The sequence below is a fragment of the Suricata suricatta genome, chromosome 12, assembly GCF_006229205.1.
Source record: "Suricata suricatta isolate VVHF042 chromosome 12, meerkat_22Aug2017_6uvM2_HiC, whole genome shotgun sequence".
Lineage (NCBI taxonomy): Eukaryota > Metazoa > Chordata > Mammalia > Carnivora > Herpestidae > Suricata > Suricata suricatta.
The window spans coordinates 80,396,364-80,420,225 of NC_043711.1; the positions used below are offsets into that span (position 1 = coordinate 80,396,364).

Here is a 23,862-nt window from a genome sequence, read left to right on the forward strand (position 1 = left end):
GGTGGTGTTGTTCTAATTCCCAGTTCACATCTCTCTATAGGGAACCATTCTGATGCACTCGATGTATATTCTTTTTTTTTTTCTTCTTTTTAGGAGTTATTCAGACCCAGGGTTTTGTTTTATATGTATACATAAATAATTTTTTTAATTTACATCCAAGTTAGTTAGCATATAGTGCAACAATGATTTGGGGAGTAGATTCCTTAATGCCCCTCACCCATTTAGCCCATTCCCCCTTCCCAGAACCCCTCCAGCAACCCTCTGTTTGTTCTCTATATTTAAGAGTCTCTTATGCTTTGCATCCCTCCCTGTGTTTATATTATTTTTGCTTCCCTTCCATTATGTTCATCTGTTTTGTATCTTAAAGTCCTCCTATGAGTGAGTTCATTCTTTTTGATTGCCAAGTAATACTCCATTGTCTGTGTGTATACATACATACACATATATATATATCCATTGATCATCGATGAACATTTGGGCTCTTTTCACACTTTGGCTATTGTTGACAGTGCTGCTATAAACATTGGGATGCATGTGCCCCTTTGAAACAGCACATCTGTATCCTTTGGATAAATATCTAGTAGTGCAATTGCTAGGTGGTAGGGTAGTTCTGTTTTTAATTTTTGAGGAACGTCTATACTGTTTTCCAGAGTGGCTACACCAGTTTGCATTCCCAGATGTATACTCTTTAGTATGTAAATATTCTTGTTAGATTTGCAATGTTGCTATGTGATACGGGCTTTTAATTTATGGAAATCATATTGCACATTTCTTCATGCTCAGCTCCATGTTTCAAAGATCTCCACATGTTGTTGAAGATTAGGGAGATTTTTTGAGAGAGAGAGCGAGACAGCATGAGCAGGGGACGGTCAGAGAGCAACGGAGACACAGATTCCAAAGACCAGCTCCAGGCTCTGAGCTAGCTGTCAACACAGAGCCCGATGTGGGGCACGAACCCACGAACTGCAAGATCATGACCTGAGCTGATGTCGGGCGCCCAACTGACTGAGCCATCCAGGCGCCCCTAAAGATTAGGGAGCCTACAAGGAGCGTGTTTGGTCCCCCACTCAGATCCCCTTTAACAGACATAGTGACCCAACACCCAGCTGTTGGGAGTGTTGGCTGAAAACCACAGGCAATGGCCGCCTTCTCTGGAGAATTGCCCTTGGTCGAACAGGGGCCAACTAGCCAGGGTACCTCGCCCCCAACTCTTAAACTATAGCCAGTGACTGACAGATACAGGGCACAAGAGGCCTGGCCTCAAAGCAGGAGCAATTCTGTGGTGTCCCAGAGCTGTCCTTGGGGTCCCAGTGAACCAAGTCTCTGGCTGAGATGTCCTCTTCACTTAGCCTTTTACCTCCTGCATTCCTTCATGCCCATCCTCTAAGAACACTCTCCCTCAAAGCTGCTTAAACAGTGGGGTTCCTGGTGGCTCAGTCAGCTGAGGTCATGATCTGCAGGTCATGGGAACAAGACCCGTGTTGGGCTCCATGCTGAGTGTGGAGCCTGCTTAAGATTCTGTCCCTCTCCTTCTGCCCCTCTCCTCTGCTCAAACTCTCTGTCTCTCTCTGTCTCTCTCAAAAAAAAATCTCTTAAACAAGAATCCTCATCTCAGGTTCTGCTTCTACTTGATCCATGATAGTGACCATTATCATCCCAACCAGCACCCTTTTGAGAGTGCAAGAGGTTCTGTTAATAATTAGGCCAGGGCAGGGGCGCCTGGGTGGTTCAGTCAGTTGAGTGTCTGACTTCAGCTCAGGTCATGATCTCACGGTTCATGGGTTTGGGCCCCACGTCAGGCTCTGTGCTGACAGCTCAGAGCCTGGAGCCTGCTTCGGATTCTGTGTTTCTGCCTCTGTCTGCCCCTCCCCTGCTCAAACTAACTCTCTCTCTCTCTCTCTCTCTCTCTCTCTCTCTCTCTCTCTCTTTCTCTCTCTCTCTCTCTCTCAAAAATAAATAAACATTTAACAAAAAAGATTTTCTCAAATGAGAATTCCAGCCCTAAAGCAAGGAGGTATAGAGGCACCAAAAGTGCTTCTCCCTGTTTCTTCCAACTTAGTAAAACCCCAGGGGCACTTCTGCCAGCCCCCACCCTGCTAGAAATACAGGGGTTCCTTGGGGCTCCCTGAATATGGAACCTGACACAGAGCTGACATTGAACTCAAGCTCTGAGGGATTGTGGGGTGAGAAAATGAAGGTTATGCACAGAGAACACTACATTCCCTCATTCACATACAAACATTTATGGATCACTTATATGTAAAGGCCCCGCGGCCCTTGTAGATGATGATAGAGTTTTACTGCTTTCCTGCCCATCCTCTTCCAAGGATCAAGAACCCGAGACTAGCCAGGCCCTCAGGCAGACATGCATCACCTACGAATAATGAGCTTCTCCTATACCAGCGTTTCTCGGACTAAATGTGCACGTGGGTCAGCTGGAGGTCCAGTAGTCTGGGTGGAGCTGAGATCTTGGGTTTCTTCCAGGTTCCCGGGGGATGCTGATGGGGCCAACCTGGGCACTGCACCCCAGTGAGCAAAGTCTCACATTCACCACACCATCACCCACACCAAGCAATCCATCTTTGAATTTTCCCACTCATCTGAAACTTTTCTTTACCGCCTTTTTAAAACCATTGTGACCCAGGATCCAATCAAGGATGGTACATTGCACCTGTCTCCTTTCATTGGCAACAATTCCCCACAGAGCCCCCCCTCTTCCACTGCCATGGCACCAACCTTTTAGAAGAGTTCAGGCTACTTGTCTTGTAGAATCTTCCACAGTCTGTATTTTTCTGACTTTTTCTGATGTTCCTTCATGAGTAGATGTGAGTCGAACACGCTTGGCGAGAAGACCACACGGAGGATGTGTCCCACATGTCACATCACATCTTGGCATATTTTCCCACCCCGTCCCATTTTGTCACTCCATGGTAAAGGAAGCCTTTTGTGACTAGCAGGTAATCTGTGAGGTGACACTCTAAGGCTCTATGAATAGTTCCTCAATCTTTCTCACAACAGCTTTCGCACACATTCACACTCTCTGCTTGCTGTTTTTGAAAATATTTAAACACATAATAGTGTGTGTACATGTGGGTGAATATGTGTGTGGGCATGTATGAGCAAAAAAAATTGGGAAATCTGAAATCCATCACCATGACTGAACACAGTAATAAGTGAACAGGAGAGAGGAACTACAACTTTCTCAGGAACACATATGCGGTCATTTAACCACCCCAGGCTCTAAGGCTCCATTCTTGATGTCAGTTTAGATCTCATCTGGAAAAGGCCTCAGCAGATAAAGCTTCAGGGCACCCCGTGCAGACTCTCGCATCTCTGTCTCCGGAAAATACCAAGACAGGTCTGCTCCTAGCCAGAAATCCAACCCACCGGAAGCCTTGACAGGATCTTTCTGAACTTGGATCAAACCTTGGGTCATATTCACAATCTTCCCCTCTGGAGTGTCAAGAGAGATGGCTGGATCTGCCTTCGAATAAACTAAATCGAGCGCTCCGCTAGCCAGAAGCGGGAGCCTCTCACATTTCCAATCATAGACTCTCAGATGAGGAAGCACAGAGCCGTGAGGCCTGGTTGCTGGGCAGATCCTGTGGCCTGAATTATTGATGGATGAATTCATCAGGTACACCGCCTTCGCCCATCCATCTGTGTCATGTCCAGCTTATTGCAAAACAGAGCCTGAAACTGTACACCATCTGCCCAGAACCAAGTTACTCTGGTCCAAACTTCTTAGTCTCTTGTGTAGCTGGGATGCTGTAAAGAGCAAAAGCTTTGGAGTGAGCCTTACAGACCTGAGCTCAGGGTCTCCTCTTCCACTGCTGACCATGCGTCCTGGGCTGGCTAGTTTAGCTTACCTCGGTGAGGCTCAGTTTCCTCATCTGTAAATTGGGACCAATGATCTCTTACTAGTATTATGGAGATCACACACACACACATACAGTTACTAATACAGTGCCTGGCATGTACTAGGCAACCAGCTTTATTATTCAAACTCTTATAATCTGACTCCTGGCCTTTGTCTGCCCTCACCATGAGCCCCATGCTCCAACCCCACCTCAACACCTGTCAAGCTTGGACCAGGCCATGTGATTTTATACCATCTGTGTCATTTATCAATTTATTGCCTCTCAACTCTAAATCCACTCTTTTTGCCTGCTCTGTGCTGATGGAGCCGGGCCTTGTATTTCTCCTTTTCCAGTTGACATAGTTAAGCTTTGTCAGTACAGCGTACTAAAGGGACATCGGAGGGCAATGGCTCTTCCCTTCCTGGTCTCAGATCGGCTTGCTTCCTGGGTTCTGGGAGAGCATACTTCCTACCACTTGGCCCAAAGTTTCTCCAGGGCTAGGTGTCCCCAGGATGTAACTTTCTTCGTTTTTCTGCCACTTACTCTCTCCAGCTTTCAAATAGGGCAGCAGTAACATAGCCAGGAGCCCCAGACAGCATGGGCCTGCCTCCAAACTCAGATCACTTCTACCCACACCTTCTCCTCAGCCCTAGACACACTCCACAGGGCTGTCCATCTACAGAGCCAACCACCTGACGTTTGTCCTCTAGAACTGACGGGGAACCCCCCTACAGATATGCCCAAGCCATATGCAGAAGTACACTAGATTCCTAGAGAGGGAGATTATCTCTGAATTATTTATGTCCCTTAACACGCTGTGTAATACACAGCTACACATTAACATCCTACACGCTTCATATTTTACTGATTTTGCTCATTTTATTTCTTGTCTTCCCAACACCTCCCCCTACCACTGCACTAAAAATGCAACCTTCGTGAGTATAGGGACTGACTTTTGCCTGTATTGTCCCTGTGTTCCCAGAGCCTAGGATGGCGTCTGGCATATCATGGAATATTCAAATATTGAAGGAGTGAAGGAAAGATTAAATACTGGATGAATGACACATGAATAAACAAAGTCTTAGTTATTCGGCTGAGGACTTGTAGAGAGCAGGACAGCCTGGGATTAAGGAAGCCGCCTAGGACCGGGGCATGGCATCCTCAGGTCTCCCTCTCTTTCAGGATGGGTGCCCACCGCAGCGTTCCTGTCCCCGACCACTGGCGAGTTGCTTAGCAACTGCCCGCCCTGCCCTCCGTCACCATTAGAGGGCGCGCGGGCGGGGAGCCGTGAACGCGCACGCGTGCGCGGCGCGGCCCGGCAAGAGGGGGGCACGTCACTTCCTGTTTCTTTAAGGGAACGTGGCTTTCCCCGCCGCGTCCGTCTTCCTGTCTGCGTTTCTGCGGCGGCGGCCGGAGCCGGAGTCGGACCCCGAGCGCAGCGTCGCCATGGACTCGGCCCTCAGCGACCCGCATAACGGCAGCGCCGAGGCAGGCGGCGCGGCCAACGGCACGGCGCGGCCGCCTTCCACGCCCGAGGGCATCGCGCTGGCCTACGGCAGCCTCCTGCTCATGGCGCTGCTGCCCATCTTCTTCGGCGCCCTGCGCTCCGTGCGCTGCGCCCGCGGCAAGGTAGGGCCGGAGGCGGCACCGCGCGCGCTTGCCACCTCCCACCCGGGACGTGACAGCCGGGGACCCTTCCCCCACCCCGCCCTGGACGGGACAGACACCACCTCTCCCCGGACACCGACCTTTCCCAGCTAGTATCGCTCGCGCTTCCCCACCCCGAGGCCACATCCGGGAGCTGGCCTTAGGCGCCCGGGGATCTGACACCTTCCCACATGGGGCCTGGTTTCTACCCCTCATCGGACCCTGACACATCCCTCCCTCCGTGCATCATGCCGCAGACACTGCCAACCTCCCGTGCGATTCGGGCGTGTTTTGTTCCGAGCCTGCTGGCTCCAGCCAGATCGGCCTCACCTTCTGCTCTGGCTGCTCATCCCATATGGGACACCTCATCCTGGGCTCTGGGCCGTCCCCAGGCTGTACCTGATGGGGCGCTGGTCCTGACAGCTGAATGGTACAGTCTCCTGTCGTTCCTCCGTTAGGAACTCGGCCTCATCCACCCTAGGGCAAATTCAAGGATCCAGGGCCATCCCTAGCTGCGACACCTGTCTAACTGGAATCTGTAACCCGTAGGGCCCTGTCCTAGAACTCCCAGATCAGGCCCTTGCACCATCCCCAAAAATTAAACCAAGGTTATAGCCGCAGCTAAGGCCCCAGTTTTTGGCGTCACTTCTCAAACCACTTTTGCGCAGCCAGCCCCTCAGAACCTAACACCATAGCATGTCTCTCTCTTATTTTTTTATTTTTATTTTTATTTTTTACCAGGCATTGACCCTTCTTTCGCTGGTTTGCTCTCCCTGACTGGTAGACAGGACTTCCTACCTTGGAACTGTCCTAAGAGGAGCCCAGACCCTACTTCAAAGTTGTTTTTCTTCCTGGGCTCCCTAAGACTGTCCCTCCACCAAATTTGGCTTACCTGCTGAAGAACTGAGCTGCTGTTGGCCTCTCTGACAAGTCTAGGCGAGATCCACTCCTGCCCTTCCTCAATGTATGTCCCATCTGGATACCTCAGAGGACCCTGGCATCTCCCACCTCCCGACTTCCTCCCCTCCTCCCTTCTTCCCTATATTCAGGTCTCTCCAGGCCATTGCACCAATGGCTTTTCACTTCCTGGCATCGTCTTCTCTTCTGATCTGTAGCTCCTCCCTGACCCTACACCTGAAATTGAACCTCAGCAGAAGCTGTCTTACCCAAAGAGGGCAGGTCCACAAAGCAGCTGCCACTTTTGAAACTGCTCGAGCCTGGGTTCTCAAAACATTACCCAACTTGAAGCCTGCCGCCTTCCTTCCCCAAGATCAGAGAACCTGCTGTGAGCTCCTCCTGCGGACAGACCACAAAGGGGAGTAGTCAGGCAGGACTTAGGCAGCCCCATTGGCCTTTCCATCCTGCCTCTTCTAAGCAGAGTTCAGATGGCCTTCAGCCTCCCTGCCATGTCTTTGGGCAGACCCTTGTGCGGGGGAAGGGGGGGTGGGGGTTCTGAAATAGACCAGGAAAAAGCAAACGAAGGTGGCGAGGCATGAGCTGATCTGAGGGGCTCCCCAAACTGAGTAATTCTCCTTGGCGTCTTCTTCACAAGGATCACTCATCTCTTAAGAAAACACCTTACTGACAACAGAATTTCCTGAACCTCCCCTATTGCCTGGGGGTGGAGGGGGGAAGACATGCTGCAAAAATGAGTTGGTCAGAGCTCTGTCACCAAGGACTTTAGGTGCCTGAATGGAGGAGTAACTAGCTACGTGATTGTCGTATGGTAGCACTGCAGGGTTTGGGGAGGACGTTTGAGCTCACCTGAGGCAGGGCAGAGAGGCTTCGTGCTGGAGGTGGGCTTGAGCCTTGATGCAGAAGTACAAGTTCAGCTGGAAGACGTTCTAGGCAGAGGAAACCAGGTAAGCAGTGTGAAGCCGTTGAGGAGGTGGAGGGTCCGGTGTGGCAGGAACAGAGGGTGTGCCTAGAAGGGAGCTTCCGATCCACCATAGCCTCCAGAGCCCTCCGCTACCATCTCCCACAGGGCAGGGGAGCTGGAAAGCTGCCTGAAATCGTGGGCAGCCAGGCCCACCACCACCAACTAGGATATTCTGAAAGCTACAAAGCCTTCTCCTCCATTTTTGGCTTCTCCCAGCAACCGAATGTGACAGGTGGCGCCAGTTTTATTTCCCCTGTTGTGCAGAGAAACCGAGAGTCAAAGAAATGACTTCTCATGATCCCTCTGCCAAGTAGGGACAGAACTAGGTGTTGCTGGATCTAGTCCGGGCTGTCCTTGATGCAGGTGCCTCCAAAAGACGCACACAAGTGGCATTTGGGCCTAGGGGGCAAAAAAAAGCCAAACAACTCCCGTTTTCTACCCCGAGTCATGTTTCCCTGGTCATGTGGCAAAGAGAGAGAAGAGTTAGTGTGGGGGCCCAGGAGTTTTGATTTCCCACCAGTGTTGGACCTTAAAGCCAGCTGAGAGAGGGCATGTGAGGACAGAATTGTCCCTGTAGCCAAGTTGTCCCTAACAGGCAGAGCACATTGTGAAATCATGGGGAGAAAGAGGAGGAGCGCCCAGGAGTGTGTTGGGAAGAAGTGGCCGTGGGAGGGGCGGTCTTAGCAGGGTGCCCGTCCTTGTCAGAGACCCGTGTTCCCAGAAGGGAGCAAATCCCAGCCCAGGTGATAGCTGGGATCAGACTGCTTCAAAGGCTTTTGGCCTGTGTTACTCAGAGGGACCCCTCAGCCAACTGCACTGGGCCCCTGCTGTGTGCCAGGGGTGCTGGGACAACGAAGGCCAGGACCTGCCCTCCCAGAGCTTAGTCCCCACGGAGAAACAGATGTGTGAGCAGCCGCCTGCCCCGAATCCTGATACGCCTTCCAGAGGAGACGGACTGCAGCTGCCTTTGTACCGATGGGCGCAAGTTCGACAGGGTCAGTGGGGCCGGAAGAGAAGGAGGCGAGGCATCGCGCAGCGTGGTCAGGGAGGCAGCGAGCAGTGTGATGTGAGTCAGGGACAGGGGCCTGGAGGCCGTAACGACAAGACGCTCAGGCAGCCTGCAGCCTTTCCAAGTGATAGAACCCCGAAGGCAGTGCAGCAGTTCATTTTCACAGCTAACAAAATGACTACACACGTGCACTTGTCAAAACAAAACAAAAAAATCCAAGCCACACAGAAGTACAAAGGGGAAACCTCCCCAGTTCCCCTCCTTGAAGGAACCCAGCTAGCTGTTTGGTGTGTCACCTCCTGGAACCTTTTGCTGTGTGTACACAAATGTCCCATGTATGTGCCTGTGTGTATACGCCCGTGTAGGTTTACTTTTCTAACAGTGGAAGTTCACAGTACATATTGTGCGATTTGATTTCTTTTTTTCCTCCTTGAGCACTATGTCTTGGTCATTTTTCTATGTCAGTACGTGCAGATCCGCCTCGTTTTATGGTGGGGAGGGTAAGTAAAGCGTGCTTGTGGTATAGATTTCCAAAGGTGCAGAGGGGCGCATTGCGAAAGCCTCCCACCTGCCCCCACAAGCCAGTTTCCCTCCCCAGAGGCAGCCCCCGTTACCTGTTTCTTGGCTTTCCATCCAAAAAATTCTGTGCCTTTACAGATAAATAAGCACAGGCTCTCTCCCCATTTTTGCTGTATACCTCCTATTTTGTTACAGGTACACTCTTCTGCACCTTGGTTTTTTCGCCAAATATATGCTGGAGATCAAATATGTCTACACGTGGGGTGGTCATGTTCTTTAACAGCTGTACATGTCCCCCCTATGTCCCACAAATTGTTTAGAGCCCTGGTGATCCGTAGACCGGCAGCGGCAGCGGCCCCTGGGAACATGTTAGAAATGCAGATTCTGAATTAGAAGCTGAAGGTGGGCCTGGCAGTCTGTTCTCACAAAGCCCTCCTGGCAATTGTGATGTGTGCTCCAGTGCCAGCCTCTGATTTAGAGTCCTGCACTGGTCGTTTAGACGGGCGTCCGCCTTTTGCTATTACAAACCGTGCTGAAATTAATCCAACACTTTGGTTAACTTCACACTTGTCTATATTTATAGGATGATTTTTTTAATGAATCTGTTGGGTTAGCGGCTATGTGCATGTTTGATTTAGATGGGTTTTACCAAATTCTGCACGTAGAAGTTGTGTAAGTTTACACCCCCAGGAGCAATGACCTCAATTCCTGTATAATGGCTATCTCCAGGGCTTTCTGAGCCAGGTACGTATGATACAGCCAAGCCGAAGCCTCAGAAAGTGCTCCTGGCAGCGTCAGTGATGGGCGGGAGGGAGAACAGGAAGGAGGCTAGTGAGGTGTCATAGTAAAGACTGCAGTCAGGCACAAGATCAGAGTGGGGGAGTGAGTTCTAGAAACTCCAGGAAGCAGCATCCTGCTAGAGTGAGTGAGTGAGTGTGGTGGAAAGGAGAAGAGAGCCTGGGGTCTCTGGCTGGGGTGACAGTAACAGAATGGCCCACAAATCCCAGATCATTTCTAGGGCATGGCTAGGAAGCGTACTCCCAGAGCTCGGACTGAGCCAATAATGACCTGAGGCTGGGCATCTGTCTTCCCTCGCTGCTTTTGCTTCCGCCCTGATAACTGAACATCCAGAATGTCACTGGAAGCTAAATTTATTTCTGTTATTTGTGTCAGCCCCCACCACACACACACACACACACACACACACACACACACACACACACTCTAATTATGTTTTGCGTTTCGGGAGCTACTGCATTTGCCTAAGAGTGTCTGGCTTCAGAATCCACGTTGAACTGATAGAGAATCCTGACAACATTTTGTATTTTTGTAATGATGAAGGTTAACTGTTTTATTGTCAAAGGCTCCCTGAGTGCCTTGTCACCACTTCCCAGCAGAAATGTCCAGGTAGGGAAGGTAGAGGTCATCTAGGAATTAGTGGCTAAGAGTTGGCACGTTGGAACCAGACTGCCTCCATTTGAATCCTGGCTCTAGCACTCAACCCAGCTGTGTGACCTTAAGCAAGTTACTTCACCTCCCTGAGCCTCTACCTCCTCATCTGTATTGTGGAGCTCTTGAAAATACCTACCTCATAGAGTTTTTGTGGAGATGAAATCATGTAAAGCACCTAGAACAGTGCTGGGCATCTAGAAAGCTGTCTGTAAATGTTACACTTGTTACTGTTGTCAGATTTCCAGTCTCCCGTTCAGACTCAGCATTGCAGTGAGGGTATTTACACAGTCACCCACAGAAGAGACCAGATTCCTCTGTATAGTAGAGCATGCATCCCACCTTGGCTTGTCATCAAGTAATTGTAAGCCTCTTCCCCAGCCCCAGGTTACTGGGCTAAATTGAAAGGAATATGTGGAAATGAGCCATAACACCGGGTTGCAGGTGAGGCCAGAGTCCCATGTGATCTACACCTGCAGCTCCCTCCGCCTTGTCCGTGCTTCCCTACCTTGTACGTGCTTCCCTACCTTGTACGTAGAGCAAATTCCTCAATTCGGCATTTCTCTCGCGCCTGCCTTATACCTGACCCCGTGCTTGACCTTCAGGGCCTTGCCTAAGTACCATCTGCTTTCGGGTGTTTCCCTTCTACATCTACTACATCATCATCATCATCATCATCATCCAGAGAATCTCGACAGCCTGTGTGATAGCTCAAGGCACAACACTAAGTATTTCCGATCAAAAGTCATAGAATCCCAAAACTCATCATAGAGGATGAGCAAATTGAGGCTCTTAGAGAGAAAAAGACCTTCCTGGGTCTCACAGCAGAAGAGAGACCAACCTGGAAGTCGGGCTGGGCTTCCTGACATCAGACCTTCTCCCAGTCGCTTGGCGCTCGTACTGGGTATCACACCAGTATACATCTTTTTTTTGTCACGTGTCCCATTGTGTGGTGATACTCTGTTTACACGGCAGGGTCTTGGCCTGCCTGCCTGCGAACTCTTGGAGGTCAGCAGCTGTCTCATTTATGTTTGTGCCTAAGCTCCCACTACAGGGGACATACTCTGAATTTGTGGAGGAATTTTCCCAACACCCCCCCACCCCCCCAGCACGCAGAAACCTAGGGCTGTGGGAGAAGAAGGAGGGAGAGGACCGTGCCCCTCTGTGTTGGGACTGCTCCCCTGTCCCAGCCCCCACCTCCCAGCAAGGTGCCCCCGGCACTCCAGAGACCAGGGTCTCCCCCCAGCCCTGTCCCTAGCCCAGCACAGTCATGCACGGGTCGGGGTTTGGTGAAGTGTCTCCCCCTCCCCTCTTCCTGACTGTCACAGCTCCCCATACCGTCACGGCACTGGACAGTTTGCTGGGCCATTTCACAGCCTACCTCCTTTCATTGACGTCCTTTGGCCATTCTAGAGGTAAATAAAGCTAGAGATTGTGCTCCTGTTTGACAGGTGAGTAAACTGAAGCTCAGAGAACAAGGACTTGTTCTCAGTCACCCAGCAATCTCTTAACAGAGCACTGAACACCCAGGATATACGTACATGGTCCTTCGCATGTGTGCGATTTTTATATGCAGGAAAAATTCCCAGCCGTGGAACAGCTTGGTCAGAGGTGTGTGTGTGTGTGTGTGTGTGTGTGTGCACACGCGCGTGCACAGTTTATTTATTTATTTTGAGAGAGAGAATCCCAAGCAGGCTCCACATTGCCAGTGCAGAGTCCGATGCAGGGCTCAAACTCACGAGCTATGAGATCATGACCTAAGCCAAAGTTGGACGCGCAGCCAACTGAGCCCCCGGGCATCCGCATTTGTGATTTTTGACAATGTTGCCAACGTGCTCTCTGCAGGAAGACCGATCTACCCTCCTGAAGGCACCGCGGGTCAGCCCTGTGTCCCCACAGCCTTACCAGCTCCATCTGTTATCCAGCATGAGGCTGTTTGCCATTGTGATGGATGAGAACTGGAATCTCAGTGTGCTTCACTTCAAGTTTCTCTTATTTAAAAAGTGAGGATGCATATTCTTTTCCTGTTATTAGGAGCTTTTTGTGGTTCCTGCTCTGTGAGACTTCTCCGTCCTTGGACTTGTGCAAATTACAGTTTGATGCAACCGCCAAGTCGCCCTCCTCAAAAGGCTGGGCCAGTTTGTGCTAAAACTGTAGTGTATATGCATCCCCACCTCCCACCCCCACCCTCATCTCATCTCCATTTAATGGGCTTGCCACTCTCGGCCTGCATCTCCTTCCCCTCCTGCAACTTTCCTCCCATCCTTGAGCAGAAGGCCTGCCTGAGCCAGAATCTACCCTCTCCGGGCAGCTTCCCTGTTAGCATGGTTTGTCCGGTTGGTTTTTTAAGAGGCAGCTGTGAGCCAAAAAATTAATGAGGCTCTATGGCTGGACGTAATCCCTTGTCCCAGGGATGCCAGTACATTATTCACAGGATGGAGGTGGTGATGGAAGCATCTTGGGTGCTTTGATCAGAGGACTTGACTTTGATACGGGTAGAAGTCTCATCTGGCACTACTAGGGCTTCTGGTAGCTAGTGTGTAAAATAGAATTAAGCATATAAAACGTGGGGATTGCACTGGGTGGGGGGCTTCGCCCGGTGGGAAATCTGGGAAAGGTTTGTGGAAGGGACACTGGCCCAGTCCTTGAGGACTTGAGGCTTCTGCTGAGCAGAGAGGGTGTGGAGAGCATGATGATCTTGAAAGCTCTGACTCTGTGGTTTTCTTTCTATAAACTTAAACCAGAATTCTAGTACCATGGATGGGTTTTCATTAGAACGTTCTCTGGCAGGAATTCTGTGAGGCTGATACCATCCCTGTGCTGCACTGTTGCTCCACTTCCAGTTTTTTCCATTTTTACAAGCCCTGACATTTTGACTACAGTCAGGTTTTTTTCATGTCAGTGTTTATCCTCTGTCATCTCTCTACCCAAATCACATTGTCGCCAGCGACAGCATCTGCCGTTATAGATGTGATTGTGGCTTTTACCCTCACCAGGTCCACTTGTCCCAGTCAGGTTTCTTAGGGTTTAAGTTTCGTCCACATTTGTTTCTTATGGTCCCTATCTTCCCGCATACGGTGTCAGCTGCTGCGTCACTTCATTTCCATTCACACCTCCTGATAAAAAAATTCATCCTGTTTAGCTAATCCAGCAGGAAATTGGGAACCGTTGTCACGAGGTCCAGGACTCCTCTGGCGTTAACCAGTTTCCAGGGTTTTCTCTTTCAGCTATCACATACCGGAACTGCTCTTGGCATCGCCCTTCTCCCCAGAGAGGCCACATGTGCCCTGCATCCTCCCTGGACTGTCCCCGCCGGGGCCCAGAACTCCCCAGGGGCAAAATGGCAGGGGAGACCCTCTTGCCCCAGACCATCTTTGCCACGTTGACAAAGCCCTGGGTCCGGAAGACGTGGAGGGCAAGGAGATGGACGAGCACCAGGCTTCGGAGGCCTGGACCACGACCCCTGCTCTCAGCCTCCTTTCTTGTCTGCTCTAGAACGCCTCGGACATGCCGGAGACCATCACCAGCCGGGACGCCGCCCGCTTCCCCATCATCGCCAGCTGCACGCTCTTGGGGCTCTATCTCTTTTTCAAAGTAAGTCCTCTGCCACCCGTGTGTCATTTGGCCTGAATGACTTTGTTTTGTGTTTTGCCCATCGGGGGCAAGGGGGGGGGGGGACATGCATGTTCATTTGTAGAAACTAAAGAGCAGGGGGGAAAGTCATAATAATTTGCCCCAAACCCGACTCCATAGAGATGACCGCGATGGTGTCTGCGACTCCTTCCCGGAGTCTCACTTCTTTTCTCCATGAGCCTTTTTGTTTGGTTTTCACGGTACCATTTTGGTCGCACTGTGCTGTTGATGCGGGACGGGGTGTGTGGCTTGTGTCTCCGCCGCGCCTCTGCCGTACTAATCGCCTTCTTTTTTTTTCTTTTTTTTTTTTTAATTTACCGAGGTTTATTTTCCCAGTAAAAGTTGCACAGGCTCAGTGTTGAAAACCTGGAAAACACAGAAAAGTAAAAAGGGGAAAACAGCAGTCCTCCAAAACCCCACCACCAGAGACAATCACAGGTTCCCTGTGGAGGTGTGTCCTTGTGCTGTCCCCCGGGGTGCATGGTTGTCCGTCGCTGTGGCCACGCGGCGTGCTCGCTGTGGAGCTCCTGCTTTCCCTCCCCGTTAACGACGCCATGAGCATCCTCTCACGTGACTGCGAACACTGCTCAAGCTTTTGTTGTTGTTGTTGTTGTTTTTAACATACGTGTGATCTCCGACTCCAAAAGTAGTAATATGTGCAGGAAACTGAAAGGGAGGGGAGGCTCCCAAGAGAGGGAGAAATGCACAGAGGTGACGATCACCGTTGACGTTTTGGCATATCTCCGTTCCGGCTCTTAACAAGCATGCTTTGAACATAATCATAGTCCTGCTGTAACCGTAGCGGTGTGCCTTTTGGTTTTGCTGCAGCACATCACACGTGCTCTTTTCCTGGCGCCTTAAAATCCCTCAAGAGGGACATTTAATTTCCATTTAAAAAATTTTTTTTTATGTTTAAATGTTTTTATGTTAGAGAGCGAGCGTGCACACAGTGGGGGAGGGGCAGTGAGAGAGGGAGACACCAAATCTCAAGCAGGCTCCAGGCTCTGAGCTGTTTTCATGGAGCCCGATGCAGGGCTTGAACTCATGAGCCGAGAAATCATGACCTGAGCCAAAGTCGCACACCTCAACCGACTGAGCCACCCAGGCGCCCCTAATTTACATTTAAAACATACATGTAGATGGTTTATAAAGAGGTTTTCAGTCTGAGGGAAGGTGTCGTGAGCCCTAATCTTCTCCTTAATATAGTGTCTTATGAATCAAATACATAGATCTACATTTATGTGAAAATTTAAAGGCGTAGATCTGTGTCAGATAAAGGGTTCTTGCTGTGGAGATGTTTTTGTATCAACACGGTCACCTCTACCTCCTTTGTATCAGCTGCCTGTGGTTGTACTTTGTGGCTGTGGCCCTGAGGGGTACCCAGTGCTGGGGTGGCACCGCAGGGCCGCGCGGACATCGCGCGTGGTGTTTTGACCCGGCACATGTTCTCAGGTGTATCTGCCGCAGGAGAACCAGGTCACTTACCGTCTCCACTTGTCATATGAACAGATAGTGCCAGATCCCTCCAAAAAGGACTGCCTCCGTTTACGTTGTCTCTGACAGGAGGGTGCTGACCCCCCTGTGCTCTCACCCACAGAGAGTAGCATCAGATGCCTTGCTAATCCGTGAGTCAGAAACATCCTTTTCTTTAATGCCAGTTTGCTGTTCCATTGCTCCCTTGTTGTCGGATCAGAACAGCACTTTTTTAAAATTTTTTTATGTCTTTATTATTTTATTTTGAGAGACAGAGACTGAGAGCAGTCAGTGGGAGGGACAGAGAGAGAGGGAGACACAGAATCAGAAGCAGGCTCCAGGCTCTGAGTTGTCAGCATAGAGCCCGACACGGGGGCCGAACCCACAAACTGTGAGATCATGACCTGAGCTGAAGTCAGACACTTAACCGACTGAGCTACCCAGCCTCCAGTATCCCCCTCCCTTTAAACAGAAGAGGCCATTTGCATTTTTCCTCTTAAAAATGAGTACATCAAATAACAGTAGCTATTCACTGATTTTTTTTTTTCCTGGACCTTGGGTGAAGAGTTGGGTTTATCCTCTGCTTTGGTTCACAGCACACGATCATTCGTCTGTGCCAGGCTCGCCCTCCATCCCCAGTGCCCGCCTCCATTTCCCACCTTCATTGCCCTCTCCACGAGCAGCACCTGCCCTGATGCATTTGCTTTATGTCCTCAGATGTGTGTCTCCTTATAAAATGTATGGCGTGAGTGTATCCGTGGGCGTGAGAGTCCAGCTCCCCCAGGTAGGGCTGTGCGGCACTTCTCCCTGTTGGCTTTCTGTCTCCCCTGAACTTAGAGATCTCTCTGTGGCTGTCTGTACACAAAGCCCATTGCCTCAAGACCTTCTGACGTTTTTTGGACTTAGGATTTTTCTCCTTCAGCTAGGTTCCCTCAGAGAGGCATGTCTGGCAGCAGAAGGCCTGAGCATTTTTCTTTAAAGGCCCTGGTGGTAGGCCCATGCCCCTCTCCAGGCAGGTAAGCCCCTGCCCGCCTTGTGCCAGTGGACACAGCAGACCTCCTGCCCATGTCTCTAGAAGGGCCACACTGAGATCTGGGAGAGGCAGCTGCCTGGACCACACAGCCAGCACATCCCCACCAGGCTCCAGGCTGACAGCTCGGTGAATGGTTTGCCAGTGGGTGTAACCATCAGCCCCTTTCCCCCCTCTCCGGGCGGCTGGGATGGGGAGAGCATTTGTGACATTTCTCAGTATCCTAAAATTTACCTTCCCCTACCTCACTTAGAACTGATTGTTTCCAGGCAGCTTATAAAAATCATACCCGACAGTGTAAGTCAAGGAAGTAAAGGAAGCAGTTGGGGTGAAGGAGAAAATTAAAATAGGATAAAAGGAAGCCTTGGGTGAGGAGCACACCCTGACCCCGGGCTCCACACTTGACACACACTTGTCAGAGACTCCGACACTGCTGTGGCTGTGTGTTTCTAGCAGCTGAAGCCCAGAGAAAGCCAGGCCTGGTGCACCATTCTTGGGCCACAGAGTCAGACCCACTTGGAAGTTCGGAGTTGCAGCCGGAGAGATTTCCCCAAGGGCCCACCACGTCTTCCCAAAACGTGGCCCATGTGCCTGTGAACTATGTTCGTGGGTCTTTTTCTTTTCCTTGTCACATTGTAGGCCGCTGCTCTGCTTACCCACTCATTCTGCAAACATTTACTGAGGGCCTGCTGTGTACAAGGCCCAGAGTGAGAAAAGCAGCTGGCCCATCCCTGCCCTCAGGGAGCTTCTTGTTAACTGGTGAAGGTGGACACCGGTCCATCGAGTAGGTAAACGTGAGGTTACGGTCCTGGGAGCGTTGCAGGGGCAAGGCCTGTAGCACCAGGACGCATGGCAGAGCCAGCCTAGTTAATGGGGTTCCGGTCCTGCCCCCCCCAGCTCACACAGCAGCGCCCCCATTCACCTTGCTCCCACACACCCCAGCAGCCAGCCAGCCCCTCAGCACGCCCCACTTCTGCCAGTCCAGAACAGAGCTGGAACCTCATCCCTTCCCTCTGCCCCCCAGCTGGGGGCACCGTTCTCCACCTGCCAGGTGCCCTTCTCGCTAGGCCACCTGCCTCCACCTTTGCCCTGTGGAGTCTGTCTTCCACACGGCAGCACAGGGACCCTCTCAGGCTGTCAGATCATGTCACAGCCCTGCCCTCAGCCTCCAGTGCCAGCCTGTCTCGCCCAGAAGAATCTAGTGTTTCTCATGGCCCTGCAGGGTTTCTCCCTCTTACCTTCCCAGCTTCATCTCCCAGAGCCATCCCATTACTCCCTCGGCTCCAAGCTCATGGGCCCTCATGGTTCCCCACACACATAAGCAGCGTACCCATCTCAGGACCTTTGCACGCACCCTCACCTCTGCCCCAAATGCTCCCCACCCCAGTATCCTCACAGCAGCTCTCTTGCTTCCTTAAGGTTCTACTCCTAAACAACAGGAATATCTTCTCAGTAGAGGGCTTTCCCTGGCTACCTGTCTAAAAGAGCATCTCTCCCCTCTTCTCTCTGTCTCCCTGCCCCTCAGCAGCACTGCCACCTGACAATATATACACGTGTCTCTTTTGGGATCCTTTGGCACGAGAACTCCCTGAGGGCAGGGTCTCGTGTGCCTCATTCCTTGCAGTCCCCCCAGCAGTTCGCACGATGCCGTGCACATAGTAGGCAGTCAGTCAGCATGAGCTGAATTGATGAGGGGTGGTCGTACGCAGGAGAGCTGCTCCAAGCCGAGAGCTAAAGAAGGAAGAGCAGCCTGAGCAAGGAGAAAAGAGCATGCGCGCAGGCCGGCCACCTGTGCCAGGGCTGTGGCACAAAACAAGGCCCTGCAGGAGGGCTGCCGTGGCCGCAGCCCAGAAGGTGTGCGGTGACTGTCAGGTGGTGAGAGCCGGAGCTTACGACAGCAAGGCTCTAAGCAGTGGAGCAGTGTGGGCAGACAGGTGTTTAGACAGACTGTGCCAGCCTCCTTGCGAACGCCTGGTGCCCTTTTGCCCCATGCCATGGCTACAGACCCTTCAGGAACACTCAGTAGAGGATGCAGGGAACACAGGTGAGATGGCAGAGTCTTCTCAGACTCGGGAATGTACAACAGTGACGGCTGGCTTCGGGGCAGGGAGACCGAGAAGCAGAAGTCCGGGCCGCACTTCCAGCCAGCGCCCCGGAGGAGTCGTCCAGAAGCGCGTAGCGTAGAGGATGGAGCAGGGCTCGGGTGACTTGTAAACAGTGCGCTCAGTGCCTTGGTGGCCACCGTAGGGGGCTCCCTAGATCTGGGGGCAAGGAGATGGAAACTCAGAAGAGTGCATTCTGAGGTTAGGCGGCCGCCCTGGGACTCCGCACTCCAGACCGTCCTCCTTGAGATTCCCACGCGAGGACTCCGAGCACAAATCTATTGCCTGTCTCCAGGCAGCAAAGCCACCGAGCCCAAACGTACAGACCCCTTTGGGAGTGCGTCTGGGGGCCCGAGGTTCCTCCCTTCTCTCTAGCCATAGGAGCTAGGAGGCCCCTAGCCCTCTTGGAAATTCCTCCTGACACTGTTTCCTAGCTCCAGAGGGTGAGTCCAGCCTCCAGAAGGGAAGCGGGGCTCTGGTGTCCTCCTAGCCACTGGCAACTCTGACTTCCTGTTTCTTGTTTTATTTCTGCCTCAGATATTTTCCCAGGAGTACATCAACCTCTTGCTGTCCATGTATTTCTTCGTGCTGGGGATCCTGGCCCTGTCCCACACCATCAGGTCAGAAGGCATCTCTGCAACATTTGAAGCAGCTTTCTCAGGAACCAGGACAGGGTCTTGGATGAGAACATGACATTTGGCGTCACTCAGAGCCAGGTTTGAATCCTGGCTGTAAAACCCAAAACCTGTGTTACGCTGTGGGTGACTTAGAGTGAGACCCTTAACCTCTGGGGGGGGGGGGGGGGCTCAGTTTCCCTACCAGGAGTGATTAGAGGGTCCAGTGGGTGTTTCTCACCATCACAGCTCTTGGGAAAGTTATTTGGGAGCAGCAACGTGATGTCACTCATCACGCTGCTGAGGTGGGTGAGGCCAGTGCCACCTGCCCAGGGTTGTGGGCGGCTGCACACCGAGCCCGGCTTCTCACACATGCCCTCATTGCATCATGAGAGAGAAGCAGGGTAGTGAGAAGAGCGCAGGCTCTGGAACTTGATTACCTGAATTCGAATCCAGACTCTGCTCCTTAATAGGCCTGTGACTTCGGGGCCAGGTATTCCATCTCTCCGGCTTCCATTTCCTCACCTGAATATGGAGGAAAATAATGGAACCTTCCTCGTGGGTCACGTGGAAAGCTCTTAGCATAGTATCTGGCACCTAATGTGTCCCGTAACTTGACTGTCATTCCCATTGTTACCTGTGCCAATCTTCCAGGTCACTTTTTGAGGTTAGCTTTTGCTTTTAATCCTGTGTTATCTTCAGAAACGGAAGCTCAAAGGGATTAAGAGGTTCACTATGATCACGCATTGGATAAGCAGCAGAGCCACGATTCAAACCCAGGTCTGGGTGACCCCAGAAGCCCATCTTCCCACCGCCACCCTGCTCAGACTGCCACGTGCTTAATTAAGTCTGGTCTGTGGGGATGAAGGACTCAGGCAGGGGCCCTCGGGGTGCTGCTGTTAACCTTGCGGACAGGCTAGTCCTCCAGGTGTCCCCCAGCCCATCCCTTAGCTTGTGAATGCAAAAGCGTCCCCACCTGTTGTCATCTGGGCCCTTGGGGTTGTACAGTCTCAGGTTGAGGACCGCCGACCATGAGGTGGCCAGCAGACCAGGGGAGTTCCCAGAAGGAAGGAACTCAGTCTGAAGTCAGCTTTGAAGGGTAGGAACCCTGGAAGAGGCGCAGAGGAGTGGGGAGACCGGGAGCTGGAAGGTCTGTGTGCAGTGAGGGCGCAGTCAGGGCCTTTCCACGGGAGTCAGAGAGAAAGTTAGAGAGGGAGCACCAGGCCCACTCACAGATGTGAGTGTGGCCTCGTTCCTCTAGGCATGCTGGCAGGACAGTGTGGTCGTCAGGAGCCTGGGTCAGGAGACCGTTGACCCCGGGACCAGGGTGGGCGCTGCCTACTGTTTACCACTTGTGTGAGCTTCTCAAGCTGTCTGTGCCTCCGTGTTTTCACCTGTAAGACAGAGATGCCACAGCACCTGCTCTTGGGGGGTGTGGGAAGGATGGAGTGAGCCAGTCCGTAGCCTGGAGCACGGTGCCGTGCACACCATGAGCTGTGCTTCTGCCCAGGGTCACAGACTTGAACTCTGGTCCTTTGACTGAGCTCAGTATCGTCTTCACCTGTACCTCTCTTTACCCTCAAAATCTTGTTCTGGCCATCTTACAAGAAGTTTTTTCCAGCCCCCATCCTAAAAAATGAAGGCTCAGAGACCTTCCTAGTGACCTGGACCTACAAGATGGTGGCAGACCTGGTCTCAAAGGGCGGACCTTTGTATCTGATGGATCTGGGGTGGGTGGGGGCAGTCCCTTCCAGCCAATGGGGCCCCTCCTTCCCCAAGCGGATTAGGATATCCTCCCCAACCCCAGCTCTCGCCCATCCCACCCCTGCATCTGTGAGAGGCTTGAGATTCCCAGGCCTCCCCATGGCCCAACCCCAACCTCAGAGTGAAAAAACCCAGTATATTTTGTCTAATTGGTAATTAATTGGTGATTTTGACTGGTAGAAATCACTGACGGGAGTAGAACCAACAGCAGCTGGAAGTGCATGTGCAAAATACGTCAGCCACTGAAACTTCACGGAAAGGTCATTTTCTTGATAAAGTTGAGAGCACAGTATTGGACACCTGGGAAAAATCCGACGTCCCAAAGCTGACAGATGACCAGGGGCAGGCTGGTTGCTCACAGGGTCAGGGCCATCCACTGAAAAACTGCATCGGGAGGAAAAGCAGCAGCATGAGAGAAATTGCTCTGAAAAATTTACACGGCAAGAGGTGGATGAGATGCAGATCATTTCAGCAGGAAGGGAGGTGGGCATACTTTAATTGTGTTATTTAGAAAGCTAAGCTGAAGAGTAAATATCTTTTTCTTTGTCAATCAAATTGAGTTTCCTCAAACACTCTGTCAAAGAAAGAAAGTCTCCAGTGTCGTTAGCATTTCCAGGAGCTGTTTATATCCACAGGCCTGGAGTCAGGATCCAAACCAGAGGGTCTGAAGGTGGGATTCAGGGCAGGTGCGGCTCCAAGGGGTCATGTGACCACCGGGATTCACAGCTGGTGGGAGCAGACAGGGTTTTGAGCCCACGTCTGTCCCGACTTTGCAGCCCATGTTCTTTCCAATTGGGCGACAGTCAAGGGGAAGCAGAGCTTGGAGAGGGGGGTTGGCTGACCCCTCTCAGTAGTCTTGCCATGTCCAGAGGACCGGTTGGGGGAGGGGGGAAACGGACCTCTAGAGCCGGATCAGGTCAGCCCCGGGAGGAAATGCTCCCCGCCGCCATCCCCTGGCCTGCCACCTGCCTTCACCTTGTATGGCTACGGAATCCGAGCCCACGCCAGCACCCTTCCTGCCAAGGGGACCACAGCTTATTTTTATCGTCTCTGAGCTCATACCTTGTCCAACTGCCCTTTAGAAGGAAAGGGGCCCGTGAGGCTAAAATCCGCCACCCCAAGAGGAAAAGGGCAGTTTGCTTTGCACTCCTAGGGGACAAGGGCACCAGGATGTGGTTTCCCAGCAGGAAGCCGTGACCTTTAGGTTTGATATGAGCCATCAGGGGCCGGAAAGAACCGGTTTCAAGAGTCTGCATTCAGAGGCGGGCAGCAAGCATTTGTGGACCAGCTGCCTCCCAGGCACCAGGCCTGTGCTGGGTGGGGGTGAAGGTGATGAGACGCAGCCCCCACTTTCAAGGTCAGGCTCACCCGCCAGGTTGCTTGGCTCTTATCCTGAGTTCTCCAGCGGCCCTTCTTTTCTCGGGATAACCAAGTCCTCAGTCTAAAGACTTCCTCCTTGAAGTCGAAGCTGCAGTTGAGCTTACAGGCTGCCATGCATTCATGTAATCCTCCTAATAACAAAGAGAAAGATACTATCGTCGCATTCCAGATGAAGAGATCATTGCACAGAGCTGTTAAGTAGCTTTCCCAGGCCACACGATTCAGCAGCAGCAGGGTCAGGATTTGAGTCCAGGAAGTCTGGCTCCGAGTCTGTGTTCCCAGCCACTGCACTTCAAGAGTTCCCCAGCTCAGCATCGAGCTCGTCAGGAAGGGGCTGAGCTGCTCAGCTCCTCAGCCTCCCCTGCTCCTGCCTCAGGCTCTGGCCCAGGCTCTCCCAAAAGTGATTAAGCAGATGGAGCTGAGAGTAGCCTGCAGCCTCACCTGTCCCAGTTTCTGCCCGCCACCTCCTCAGAGTCCTCCTGTGGAAGCCTTCCCCCCGCTTCTGCCCGCGTGCCCACCACACTTGGTTCCCAAAGCCCTCGTTCACTCCACAGCCCTGCAGACGGGGAGGAGTTGGCTGTTTGACAAACAGGGCAGCCGAGGCCCTTAAACAGTTCTTAACTCCACATCTTTCTCTACCCTCCAGGGTTTTAGAGAGGGAGCTCCCTTCCCCTGCCTTTACTGCTGGGCCCTGGGTACCTCTTGGCCTGCTTCCATTTACCTACCGGCTGGGGGCACCATTCTGGATTGGGCCACCTCGTCTGCCACTGTCAGTCTGATCTGGTGTCGCCACATGCTTTTGATCTCAGGCTCCAGACAAGTGCCAGCGCCGATGGACACCCCGAGTTCTTACTTCCCTGCTGTGGGGCCAGAGCTGGGCTAAGCCTCTCCCCTGCCTTGTCTCACATCTTTACAGCGGCGCTTTCAGACAGTGGTGTTACTGCCCGACATGCAGCAGGGGAGATGAGCCGCTGAAGCGAGTCGCCCCAGGCCACACAGCCTGGGGTAGGACACAGTGGTCTGGCCTGGGCTACCCCCAGGCCCAGGCTGGGCCAAGAGGTCCTTATCTGCTCCTCTTTTTCTGAAGATGATCCAAAAAAGACTTTCCGTTGCCTGCCTGGCCAAGGCATAGAGTGTACTGCATAGTCACAGACGGTTGTTCCAGGGATGAGGCTAAACCCATGGAAGAAGTGAATGTGAGGTGCCCCCCCCCCCCACCTTGGGGCTGTGATTCATCTAGCTAATTGAGTCCAGCTGAGTTTATAAAGATCCAGGCCTGACAAGTCATGGAGTCAGGGATAGGCAGTAACCATCAGGTCATCTGACTTGATGGGTCTGGAAGGGAGTCCAAGAATATGCATTCTTGACAAAGGACTGTCACAGAGACCATGAGCGGACCAGGCTCTGGCCTCTGTCACTGTCCTAAAAGTGCATTTGATACGGAAGTCTGCCCCAGCTTCGGGTTTCTTGGACGGTAACCGAGAGGCAGTGCGGAAGCACTAG

At 52.1% G+C, this 23,862-nt stretch overlaps 1 protein-coding gene across 8 annotated transcripts in view; it reads left to right on the top strand.

Annotated features, from left to right (window-relative positions):
• The first annotated feature begins 5,199 nt into the window (after positions 1 to 5,199).
• Positions 5,200 to 23,862, top strand: part of HM13 (histocompatibility minor 13) — a 39,164-nt gene continuing 20,501 nt past the window's right edge. The window contains exons 1-4 of one of the 8 annotated variants that reach the window (XR_003901469.1): positions 5,200 to 5,489; positions 13,859 to 13,957; positions 14,319 to 14,447; positions 19,139 to 19,221. Coding sequence is in view for 4 of the 8 variants with exons in the window: in XM_029918972.1 (XP_029774832.1) it covers positions 5,307 to 5,489; positions 13,859 to 13,957; positions 14,319 to 14,447; positions 19,139 to 19,221 (494 nt within the window). In the remaining 4 variants the exon portion in view is untranslated. The remainder of the gene's footprint in view (positions 5,490 to 13,858; positions 13,958 to 14,318; positions 14,448 to 19,138; positions 19,222 to 23,862) is intronic. The other 7 variants (XR_003901470.1, XM_029918972.1, XM_029918973.1 and 4 more) reach the window with 7 other exon arrangements.